Source organism: Aythya marila (assembly GCF_965140915.1).
Source record: "Aythya marila genome assembly, chromosome: 5".
In the NCBI taxonomy this organism is placed as follows: Eukaryota; Metazoa; Chordata; class Aves; order Anseriformes; family Anatidae; genus Aythya; species Aythya marila.
This window is the reverse complement of record NC_139046.1, coordinates 5,126,528-5,139,876: the sequence shown is the minus strand read 5'-3', so window position 1 is coordinate 5,139,876 and position 13,349 is coordinate 5,126,528. Positions and strand designations below refer to the sequence as shown.

The 13,349-nt window shown below is 38.2% G+C and overlaps 1 protein-coding gene across 1 annotated transcript in view; it reads right to left on the bottom strand.

Annotated features, from left to right (window-relative positions):
- The window catches only part of KIAA0586, a gene marked incomplete at its 5' end in the record, with an annotated part of 70,064 nt that overhangs the window by 19,361 nt on the left and 37,354 nt on the right, over positions 1-13,349 (bottom strand). The window contains 3 exons of the mRNA XM_082760958.1: positions 3,720-3,801; positions 8,418-8,557; positions 10,131-10,311. Of these exons, the coding sequence (XP_082617084.1) occupies positions 3,720-3,801; positions 8,418-8,557; positions 10,131-10,311 (403 nt within the window). The remainder of the gene's footprint in view (positions 1-3,719; positions 3,802-8,417; positions 8,558-10,130; positions 10,312-13,349) is intronic.

Genomic DNA, 13,349 nt, shown 5'->3' with positions numbered 1-13,349 from the left:
TGGTGGTGTTCTGCCTACAGTGTGAAAGAACAGCTCTATTTTGCTTCACTAGCTGCATTTTCAGGGTGCTTTGGACAATCTTTAGCAAAAGTCTTGAAAGAGATTCAGTCCAAAAAAAGAAACAGCAGGATATTACAGAGAAAGTAAACTTTCAATAGAATAGTTGTTAGGGGTTTGACCAAAACAGTTCCAGTTCCAAGAAAAAAAATAAAGACCTTTAGCCTTATCCTAATCTTCTTCCTTCCTATTGAAGCATCTGTTAGATATTTGCCTCATGCCACAGTAGTTTTAAGGAAAAAAAATAACCCCAAAGCTAACTCAGAGCAATTTCTGGCTGAAGAAGAGAGAAAAATATTTAGTTATATCTATTTTTTCAATCCAACATTATGTCAATGAGAACAAAGTAGCAGCCCATTTTTAAAACCAAGCAAAGATTCTGGAAGTTTGGTTGCTTTGTTGTTTTCTTTTTTGTATGTTTGTTTGCTTTAACATATATATATATATATATACAGAGAGAGATTATTTTAAGGGCTTCTTGCCCTCTTTTTCATTTATTGCACAGATCATCTCCTCTCACAAGCAATTGTGCAATCTCTCTGTGGCAATAAAGCCAATTGCTCAGTCTTCCAATATTACTTTCCCATGTACTTATGGCTGCCTGAATATAATGCACTAGCTAGAGATAAAAAGGAATTATTATCATGGAGTTATGCTCTCTAGGTACATTTTGAGAGTCTGTGCTATAGAAAAAATAATTAAGTGAAGAACATCTACACTTCTTGGTTCTGAGCTGCTCATATTAAAGTTTAAAAATGCTCTGCAGTCAAGCATTGTCACCTGTTCTTTCATTTTAATTTAAGAATTCTGAATTATGCTAATGCAAACCTTAGAAATGCTTGTATTCTGGAGATATGTACATTCACCAACCACAACAATTATTATCATATTAAATTTATGAAGATATATGAAAGACTGGTATAAAGATTAAAGGGTATTATAAAGCCAAAAATACATATGCATGTAGATTATACACTACAAATATATGTTTTCAAACCACTGTCTCCACTATGTCTAGAGAAGGCACACATTTCAATTAATAATACATTCAGGCTTTATTTTCAGTTGTAACTTTCAGGAGACATTACCCTTTCAGGCATGATATTGTAACAGTCCTACTGAACTTCAACTTTCATTAAAGGACATCAATCAACTTTCTTTCAGTAAAAACACATGTTCGCTGCAAACCACAAAAAATTCTTGTACAACAAAAGAAAGTTCTATCGTATATACATTTATGACCGTAGACAAAAGATAAATCAAGCCTTGTCATGTATTTATCGATTAAATAAAGCAAGGGATAATTTACATCCCATTTTAAGTCCAAAACAATTTCTCTTTTCCTCACAACACCCTGAATTCACACTTCGTATCAGGGCTCCAGATTTTCTGATCTCTACTATTGATAAAACCACTTATCCTTGAAACTCTGAAAAAAAATACCTAAATGATTCTGCCTCTGGAATGCTTCTCCATTTTCAGGCAAGTACTCATTGTCCCTTGCTATCTCAGTAAAGACAACTATCTGACATGAAGTTTAACAAACACGGTGCTTTGATCTTACAGTAACAGATGTGCTTAATTTTCAAACGTATTTACTTAAACCCATGTACTCTTATCAAGTTGCAAGTTTTGTCTTTCAAATGATTCTTACTAATTTTTACCCTCCACCTTTTGACTAAGTTCAATGTGGTAAAGCTTACAGGCAAGACCTTCTGCTTAAAGCTGACAGACAGTTGTTTCCATTTGCAAATCCTCTAGACTTTTATTGGCTCATTAAATATGTATACTATGAATGAGATTTAAATTATCCTTGTATATAAATCATCTTTTTTTTCTTTTGAGTTCCTCTCAAAGAAAATTGACTACTGCCATCTTGTGGCCAAACATTTTCATCTGACGATCTTGTCCTGTGCTCAATTACCTTGTTTTACACTCCAGGTAATATTTTATTTTAAGATAAATACTCTAGAAAGCAACAGATTTGATAAAAATATTTTATTTCAACTCCAGCTGTCTCCAATGCTTTACTCGATGATACAGACTGGACGTGCTGCCTTGTTAAGACTTTGAGCCAAAGTTGTGGTGTGAAAGCCTGAAGTACTGTGAGGAAGATTACTTCGCCCTTCTTCCTCCTCTCTGACGCTTACTAGGAAGTAGTGGGGTAGAAGAAAAAGAGGAAGACATAACTATAACCACTAGTGAGGAAGACTGCTTTTAATGTTGGGTAAGGTCAATCCTAGGAGGCAGACCTGGCACATAATTTCCTTTTTTGCAATACAGAGGTGATACTCAATTTATTGGAAATTCACTTCCCTCAGACAATTCTGATTTTCTGAACTGTAAAGATGTAGTATAGAAAGAGCCATTGAAACACTTTCCACCAATATTAAAAAAATGAGGCTTTATTTTCATTAATAATTTTATTAATAAATTATATTTATTTTCATTTAACAAATTAAATTTTTATTTACCCACCTTAAAAAACACATTGATAAATGTCTCTACAACAAAAGTTGTACATGCACTAAGGTATGCCACCTCTGTAAGCTTTTCCACTAATTGTGCATGGAAGCTAAGTTTTACATTACTCATACCTTTCTTCTTTATATGTAAACCATGGTTTTGAAATTAGGTTCCAAGTGCCATGACCATAACATTGGCCGAGGGCTTTTCTTACCACTTTTAGATAGTTGAAGCATAATAATTCAGTCAGAATTATAATTCAATTAGATGTTGTTTTGTTTGTTTGTTTGTTTGTTTTAAAGAAAAAAAAAAACACACAGAATGGAAGTTCAAAGAATTATTTTTAAAAGGGCTTGCATGAAGAATTTGTCTATGTTATGGTGGAGCAATTATAATTCACATATTGTACACATGCAGATTTTTAGACTCCTGTTCTTAACACTTGAGATTAAAATTGCTATTTCTCATTCTATCACCTCCACAAACTTATTATCTGCTAACATAATTAAGTAGTGCAGTCATATGCATAGTTCATGTTATTCCAACACTACCTTGAACTACAATAAACAAAAAAATTCTCTGCCTCCCATGCAGTATCATTAATACTTTTATCAAACACTGTTAAATAATCTCTGAAATAGAATGGTTATGCATAGATAGTGGTTTTCTTTTGTGACAGATACATCTGTTACACACTAGCTTGAAACCCATCTTAACCCAGGCCATTTTAACACTGAAAATCTCTATTTTTCTCACCTTTGCATGATCCTAATACTTTGTATTGTCTTTCAATTCTCTTCTAGTACCCCTGCATTTTCTCATGCGTATGAACTACTGCCATCTATCACCACATTCTGAGTATTTTGTTTGCAGAACAGCAATTAATGATTCAGGTGACTACATAATATGCACATTGTGAAGCTCTTGACAAATAAAAATTTAAATAAATCCTTAATTGGAAGGATTTTGATGACATACACAGACAGATGCATTTCCGACCTTTTTGGTGCACCCCAGCAATTACCAAAAGTATGTACGCAGATTTGTACTGCATACAAACATTCAGAAATTTGGGAATTTCACAGTAATAAAAACAAAATTTTTAAAATCAGAACTTTAGTATACATGAGTATACAACAACATTTAGAAGTTAAGTGCTTAACTGAAAGAACTGTGTTAGGTTATTGACAATTTACCTTCTTGCTGCATCTCTTCAGACTTCCTTCTCACATGAATTACTCGGGGTCTCACAACTTGTGCATCTCTTTGGCTCTCCTCCTACATATCATACATTAAAATCGTGTCAGAAACCTGATTTTTAATTTAAAAGCACAGTAAAACTATGTGAGGCTTCAAGAAACATTCTAAGAGGTTTTTAAAGATTCATTAAAGGTTATGCACTTGTGCAGCTTCCCTTCAGCTTCAAAAGAATTCAGATCTGAATTAGCTTATTGCAACTCTACTTCCTCTCAACTAACATCCTGGCAGAAGTAGGTATGGCAAAGCGCCATTTAGACCTGAAGACACAGAAGACCTTTAACTCCTACTAGAAGAACGTGGCAGAAAGAACTGAAGATTTCCCTGGCTTTCTTCCATACCCAGGACTTCTCCATGGGTATTATCCTACTGAACAAAAAGGGGAATAAATAACTAAACATTTCAGCACGCGTTAGAAAATGCATGCCTAGTTTAAAATGTATTTCCCTGACAATGTTTTTAAACTAATTTTCCTCTCTTTCTTAAATTTTCATGAGGATCTATGTCTGCATCAATGCTGATGGGAAAACAGTTAATTAGACCCAACAAGCACACTGCTTGTTGAACAGAGAGACAGCACATTGGCCAAATATGCTTGTTGTCTTGTGTGCTAACTGTCTGGAACAGTAATTGTGACCCAAGAACATTCCACCACATACACATAGGAAAGATGGAAAGCCCAAAACAGAGTTGTCCTGATTTTGGCTGGGATATAGTTTCTTTTCTTTGTAGAAGCTCATATGATTCTGTAAGACTTAGAACGATGCATGGAGATTTAGAAAACTTAGGTGTTCTCTAGCACAGCCAAAATTGATTTAATCAGTTATTCTGTTGATTCCATAAATGAATATAAGTTTTTTAATGGAAATTCTTAAAAAAGATTATATATTTTTTTGCCTATCATAGGGCATTTGGAATCTATGGATAGAATTGCTGTTTGACTTCTGGGAAAACTATACGCCCTGAGAAGCAACAGCATGGGTATTATCTTGAAGACCTGATGACAAAGTACCAGCAGTATTTTGCTCCCCCACACATAAAAAGGAAGGAAAGTATACTTTAGTTCTGCAAGAGAAACTCTCCACAACAAAAGTCAGCCAAAAATACAGATGAAAAGAAGAAAATATATGTCTGTCACACAATAAACATGATGCCAACCATGCAATCAGGGCTTCCTGACAACCATCTCCTATAAGGGGCATCTCAACAGTAATGATAATGCTTGTCATGTACTCAGTGACAGTTTAAGCCAGTGTTGCAGAAATCAGGAGGAACAAAAAGGTAAGCCATTCACTCACTCTCTTCCTCACTGGCTGCATGGCCAAGTTAACACTCGGCACAGCAATGAGCTAAGGTTGGCCAAATTAAGTATACATGCACCTGAGATCAAGCTAGCTTCTCAAGGCACTGTGTGCGTGGATGGACTGGTGAGGACTGGCACAAACTCAGGCACCTCTACAGAACATGATGCTGACCTACTCTGTTCACAATTTGAAGCTGACAAGATTAGAAAGATTTAAGATGATTTTCTGAAACCAGACAGGTCTAGCCATAAGTCTCATGGAAATGTGCTGCAAGGCCATCAATGCTACAGAACATTAAATGTAAGCAGAGAAGTATACCCATGAGAGTTCATTTGTAATGTCATTTAGTGTTTTTGTTGTGTGTTTTTTTGTTGTTTGTTTGTTTGTTTGTCTCTTTGTAGTTTGTGTCTTTTTTTTTTTTTTTTTTTAATAAGACAAGCCAAAAAAAAATTAAACTTAACTGAGGTGCAAGCAGAAGTTGAGAGATAACAGAGATTCTTAACCTACAATTATGCATTCCTGGAGGATTTTTAAAAAAAAACAACAAACACAACATGTCTTTTGAAATACCAAAAATGAAAGCTAATGAGAATACCAAAGTGACAATCCCACTCAAAAAATGTTGATTGTAGAAAAACATTCCAACTTGTACAAGAACATTATGAAAATGTTTTGCAACCGACTTTCTAATAATGAATAGGGGACTTTCAATGATTTAGATTTACCATCTTTGAAATGTTTAGCCACACAATTAGGATTATCAACATTCATAACCCTCCCATGAGCACAAAATGATTTATCTAGAACAGGAGGAGCCCAGCTTCCTCCAAGTCATTCTCTTGCTTCTTAGAGTAAGAACACAGGGGTAAAGTGGCCACAAGCAGCAGCTCATTCCTATATTGTTAAACAATAAAGGCCTGAAGGGGTCAAACCAAAGATGCATTTAGTCTGGCATTCTGTCTAACAGTGGCTAAAAGCACGTATAAATCTCACAAAAGTCCAGTGCCAGAAATGGAGGAGCAGCTAAGGAATTTGGGTAGATAAGAAAATTCCTGTATGACTAAAGTCATTTGTTTTGGAGTGACCACACAGACTTCCCTCCTCATGACTAGAAGGAATTCATTTGCTCCTGCCCTATAAGAAAACACAATGCTCTTTCTATTGATCAGGATCTGGCCCAGACACCTGTGACACGGAGCAAACAAGTGGTACATGTATGGCTGCTCCACACTGCTGCCCAGAACCTCTCTGAAATTAAGATCCCGTTCAGGGTAGGTTACAAAAACCCACCCAGGCTTTGCTATAAAAATCCTAACGTCCACAAGGTGCCTTCCCAGTTAAATCAGAACAAAGCTCTACAGAACTCAAGGCCCAGCTGGACGCCACCTGAAATATTTTCTCTAGCCTCTCTGCAAACACTCCTAAAAGCCTAGTTTTGCTCCTAAATGGATTGGTCTTCTTGCTTCGTGCATAGCCGATAGAATCTTAGTTCAAAGAAAGCAAAACAATGCCTAGAGATGAAAAACAAATTGTGAAATGACTGATGTCAGAGTCAATAACTTGGGAGGAAATCTTTTAAGAAGTTTAAAGTGATTATCACCTTAAAACATTTCATAGAATGACTCATTCTGAACGCCTGAGTACCTCTTGTTTCAAATTGCTTTCAAATTACCTGCTACCAAGTTTTGTTTCTTTTTTTGGAGAAGGATGCACAGATCTAGTGGAGGGTCTCATGAAGCATGGCTTTGTCCCATGCAGGCAGATATTTACTCTGGCTATCACTTATAGGTAGACACATCATAGGATAGCTAAAAATCTAGCCCATGAAAAAATGTGATTTAGAGTCTTACGTGAGGAACACCCACATACAGGAAGAATATATTTTATTTGGGGGAAAACAACAAAACAAAACCACACACACAAAGTTTGGGGATTTGTTTGTTTGGTTTGGAGGAAGGGTGAGTTTTTTATGCCAGCAGGCAAAAAAGAAAAAGAACACAAACACAAAACCCCACCACACTAAGGGTTAGGTGCAAAAATAGGTTTCTAAAGATGAGATATACACATATATACATGTACATAAATTTGTAAGTAACATGGGTCATCTTACACACAGTACATTACCATTTGCCTGTACCCTGGCACACAAGAATCAATTATATCAGCTAATTCTTCAGAGTATGTGATGCAGATGTCACTGGGTTCTTCATCATAACTACTGGTACTAAAAGAAGGAAACACACCCTTTACACTCCCTGCCCCTGTTATTTTTGGCTAGTGAAAGGATAGCAAGGATACAAGCTTCACCTCAACAGCCACTGATGTTTAACAGAATCCAGTCTCGTCCGTGAACAATCATTCCAAGAAATAAAATAATCTGATGACCTCAAAGCGAAAGAGGTATATACCATTTAAAAACCTCTTTCAAGATACAACACATCCCATCAGATGACATATTTAAGAACTGCTCAGAAACCAATAGCTCAATACAGATCTATCCTCAAAAACAACAACAAAACAACAACATAAGATTGATAAATATAAGATATTTTGGGCTATTCTTAATACAGAATATCAGGTAAAGACAGAATGCATCCAGGAACATACCAACCATGGTAAATGTATTATTACTTTTAAACACACTGTGAAGCTTAACACATTAAAGAGCTCGTTTGTACTTTTTTGCCACTTACTATTTAAATTTACCCTTAGTGAGAAAACCATCATCTCTAGGTAACAGCACATATTAATAAAGTAGCAAAGGACTAACTTTATAGATTTCAAGCAGAGATCAACAGGATCTTTCTCTACCTTCAAGTATCCTAAGGTACATCACCATTACTGCCTACCGAACCCTGCTCCTACTATTATAGCCAAAGCTCCTGAAATGCTAAAATCATTGGTTTACAATGCTAAAAATGCTAAAAACATTGGTTTACATGCTGAACCTCTGCTATTACTTCCTTTCCTGTATATTGCACGTTATTTTTCTATATTTGAAGTACTGTGCCCCTCCACCATTGGCGTAGCCTGTCTGAACTGAGTATGTATACTCCTAGGTCCTGTGAGACTGGTGAAGCAATGAAGAAGTATGGCAAAGGTAAAAAAGGGATCTGAGCCTAACAGAAAACATATTGCTGGATTCTGTCACGGTAAAATCATTTTTTATTATACACGTGTACCTCACATACAGCTTCCAAGCTGGAGGTGTCACTTCAAACACATCAGTTCTGTGATGTCAGTATTCACACTAAACATGAAAATTTAACATTTATTTTCCTAGGTTTCATTTTGCACTTTCTGACTAGTGATGAAAAGATTGTTTGAGTTTACCTGGGAGGGACCCTTTGAGAGAGATGTCACGCTGCAGTCTGGTTGGGCTGCTTGCAGAACACGTTTTGAAATGGGTTGCGATTCCAGTTCAGCCATAAGCATTGGACCATGACTTGTATCAGCATCTCCAAGAGTTTCTGCTGAGAGAGAAAAATAAGTAAGAAAAAAAATCCTTGATGAGCTGGAGCAATAATCTCCCAGACAGCTCATGTGACAGGATGTGGATTCTTTTCAACAATGGACATGCACTGTCAAAGAGAATGATTCCCTCCTTACATGGTGCTTCGTATATCCCTCTAATTGTCCTTGTGGGGTAAAAAGAAGAAGGAAATGCATCTCTGTGGAGATCAGAAGAAAAAAATCAGCTTCATCACCTGTAGATTTCTAACATGGCAAGCATTTATTGTAGCTTCAGAGATGTAAAGTTCATGATACCATTATAGGCTTAATGCACTTTACCACACATATTAGAAAGAGATTGGAAAGGCTTCTTCATGAAAATGTTTCACTCTGCTCACTCTGCTGTGTGGATGAAAAGAAACCTGTATATACTCTTTTTTAAAGGGGTAATTTTCTGTATAATCTTGCATTCAGCATGCTTTCACAGCCTGCAAGTGTGTAAAGCATCTTTATGAGAAATACACTGACAGATCATGAACTAACTTTACCCTTCTGCTATCATACAGAGCCAAAGAAAGAATTCTAAATCTAATTAACTACAATTATTGCTTAATTAACTGTAATTATTGTTCACTTTAAATACTACATGTGCCACTTCTCATTTGCATGTTGGTTTTTTATATCCTTAACTTCAAGCACTAAAAACAAGGATTTAAAAATGAAAGTTTGCTAATCAAGATGCTGTTACACATCTACATAAGCAACACCTTAAACATCCTACAAAGGGATGTTATGTTTCTATGATACAATAAAAAGGGTGAAAACCTGAAAATAGTCATACACATACGGTCCCATACAATCCCTAGAATTCTTACAAGATGTGTCTGCAAGTAAGTGATTCATTATGACAGAGAAACTACACTACAAGGCTCTATGTACAGAGATATACACCCTGAAATATATGAACTTTTATATCAGTACAACGATTACTTCATTTCATCCCTAAAAACAATTCTCAAATGAAATGTTGGACTTGCACCCTAATTGTTGTGGCTGTTGGGACATAGCACTTAGTTCTGACTTGCATTAGACTGAAGGATGTGCAACCTGACAAACCACTGAATGGATACAGAACATTTGGAAGAAAAGAATAAACAATCACTAAGTTTTTTTTAGAATCTATGTAAATGTCCCAGAGAAGAAATCATATAAGAAATTGTGGAATGGTTTGGGTTGGAAGGAACCTTGAAGGATCACCTAGTTCCAACCCCCTGCCATGGGCAGAGACACCTCCCACTAGACCAAGTTGCTCAAAGCCCCAGCCAGGCCTTAAACGCTTCAAGGGATGGGGCATCCACAACTTCTCTGGGCAACCTGTTCCAGTGCCTCACCACTGTCTGAGTAAAGAATTTCCTCCTGATACCTAATCTAAAGTTACCCTCTTTCAGTTTAAAGCCATTGTCCCTTGTCCCCTCATTACACTCTCTGATAAAGAGTCCTTCTCCAACTTTCTTGTAGGCCCCCTTAGGTACTGGAAGGCCACTACAAGATCTCTCAGGAGCCTTCACTTCTGAAATAACAGTTCAATCATACCTGCAGTTTGGGCAAGCTGCCCTGGTGACAGAGAACGGAAATCCTGGTATGGTCTGTTCTCAGAGGTCTGAGCAGCTGCATGGTCCATATTAACTGCGTGCCCCATTAGGATTCTCTCTTCTGCTCTGGTCAGCCTAGGTCTTTGACCTTCACTGAGCTCCCCAGCACTGTCATCAGAATCCTGCATAGAACAGCAACATCAGAACAGCAGGTAGACAAAAATAAAAAAAAAAAAAATAAAAAAATTATTCCAAAACCAGGCAAACTTAAGTCTATGCAACTAGCATTGAATAAAGGAAGCTAAAACTGAAAAGCTATCGTCTAATTGGCTTTGAAAGCAAGATGTACATTTATTAACACTGGACTGAAAAGAATTGGAGCTGAAGAACACCACTTATTTTGTTAGCTATGTCCCAAAGTAATAAGAACCTAAGTTATATTTTGGCACAGAAGTCTTTAGCATTACAGATACGTCCGTTGTTGACTGCCTGTAACACTGGAAGCACATAAAAGCTATTGCATGCCTTTGTATAGCATGTCAGAGAAAAACTTTAAAATATGTTTGGATGGCACATAAATGCAGATGGTTCTCTGGCTTCTGACTTTCACAGCTGAAAACAACAAAACAAAACAATGAAAAAACAGTTAATTTGTTTCTATACAGGAAAAAAAAGATGGCTAACTACACATACACACATGGAATCATTCTAATGCAATACTAGTAACATCTACAAGAGATTCTCTTATACACAGGAAGGTATGCTTGCACACACCTTGCCAGATCTGTGGAGGAATTTATTAGTGTCTTGTATGGACAGACTGAACAGTCTGTAGCTATGGGAAAGCCAAAAACCAAATCAGAGATGCTTTTTTAATTGGCAGTGCTAATGAGAAAATGCCATTACAATTACAGTTAGGCTCAGAGTTGACGCTGCAGAAATCTATTCTCTAAGTTCATCCACCAGAGCTCATTAAGCAAAATGAAGACAGACAAATGAACAGTTAAGGAGGCGAGTGAAGTCAGTAATTATTTAAACTAAACTGACCAAGACAGAAGGAAGAAACTGCATATGCACCAGTAAAATCACAAAAGGCAAGATCTGTCCTAAACAAAGGTGCTCATGAACTGTGTTGCTGTATTCAAAATTCACTTCCTTTAAACATTCCTCCAGCTATGTCAGTTAGGATAGACACTCAATCCAAACCACTACTTTCCACATAGAAAATACCTAGATGTGTTACAATGACATTTGCCCTTTGTGATGTAGATGTATTTTTTCTGTTAGTCTGATTTTTTCTGCCAACCACATATGAATATTTTGCGGTTTTGCTCCAAGATCGGTATCAACAGCATATGCAAAAGAGCACGAAAACATTTGCTGATGGTTATTCTTCATAACAGCTGTACAAATGTATTAGGCAGGTAAGTGCAGTGAACTGCCAAACATACCAACTACATCGCTGAAGTGATAAAACACTTCCCTGATGTTCAAAAGGACAAATCTGATACACTGAAACAGTCACATACACACCTAGAAAACAAGGTATGTGTGACACTATGTACAGCTAAGTTATTTGTAGAGACATGTAAACTTCAGTGGTTTCAGAAGTTTTACATGAGAAGAGACAATGTAAGTGGAATCACTTCACAGAATCACAGAATTTCTAGGTTGGAAGAGACCTCAAGATCATCGAGTCCAACCTCTGACCTAACACTAACAGTCCTCCACTAAACCATATCCCTAAGCTCTATTAGTGATTCAACTACATTTCTCTGAAGGCAGCATCCATGCATTCTCACTAGGGATTTACTGCATCTTTTCTGCATTTTGAGTCTCTAGGATATTTCCCAAAATTGCAGAATCACAGACCGGCTGAGGCTGGAGGCCAACCCCTGCTCAAGCAGGACCACTAGAGCTGGTTGCCCATGACCGTGCCCAGCCGGCTTTTGAAGATGTCCAAGGTCAGAGACTGAGCCATCTCTATGGGCAGCCCGTGCACAGCACCTAAACGTTTCCTGATGTTCAGAGGAAACCCCCCCCGGGTTTCGCTTTGTGCCTGCTGCCTCTTGCCATCTTCTTGCCATCCTCTATAGAGGATGTAACAGTCTGCAATGAATCAAGCAGATGGAAGATGATTTACGGGTTTTGTTCTTGAGTCCCACTCGAGTGTGCAGCACAGGACAGCCACTGGCAAAATCTTTGGTTCACATAAGAGAAAGAAAGATGCAAGTCTACAGCTCTGGCTGAGGCATCCTCAGCACTGTCAGGCACTTGCGGACACAGGGTTGGGCACTGGACATCTTTCATACCCACAATGTGAAGTATCACCTCCAGACAGCAAACATTTTTCTGCTGCAATTGAGCCTTCAAGCCCACAAATCTCAGCAGCAAGTACCACACAAATCTTTAAAATGTGGCAGTGGGAAGGCAGTACCTGCAGGATTTGATGCTCTTTTAATCTTTGCTGAGCTGCTGATCTTCAAACCGATCTTACAGCTGCTGAATTTCCCTCCCCAGAATTACAAGCGGCTGGTGTTTGTTGTTATACTTTCATTTTACTTTATTTTACTTTATTTTATTTAACCGCTTCTTCTGCTCAGTGGGCACTGGTCCTGGTGATGCCATGGCCATGTCACAGGGGACAGAATGTTGGCGGTGGCCGTGTCACAGGGGGAGCAGCTATAAAAGGGCCGCAGCAGGCCAGGCCGGCCAGTCCAGCCGAGGAGCAGCCAGATGAGTTGGGGCTGAGAAGGGAGAGGAGAGGCCCTCCAGGGCAATGAAGGGCGGCTGCTCCCCTCCAGCTGTTTTTTTTTATTTATTATTTATTATTACAGATAGAATCCTGGAAAATGACAGAGCAAGACCATGGCTACAGCCTTCTTCCAGCACTCCGCTGGAGACATGTCAACATTCAACAGGACGGATCCCTGGACTCCGTGGCCACTTGCTAAGGAAGGTCAACACCCAGTCCCTTCCCACATTGTGCTGCTGGCACCAACCCCACTGATGTCATGGCCACATCACAGTGGGGCTGGTGACACGGTGGGCCCAGGAGACGCCTGGTATTACACATGGGCAGTTCTCTTGTTGCCTAGCCTCACCGCTGGACACAGACGCGAGCCCATGACACGTCAGCATTCTGCAGGACAGATCCTTGGACTCCATGGCCACATGCTGAGGAAGGTCAACTCCCAATCTTCCCACATTGTGCTGCTGG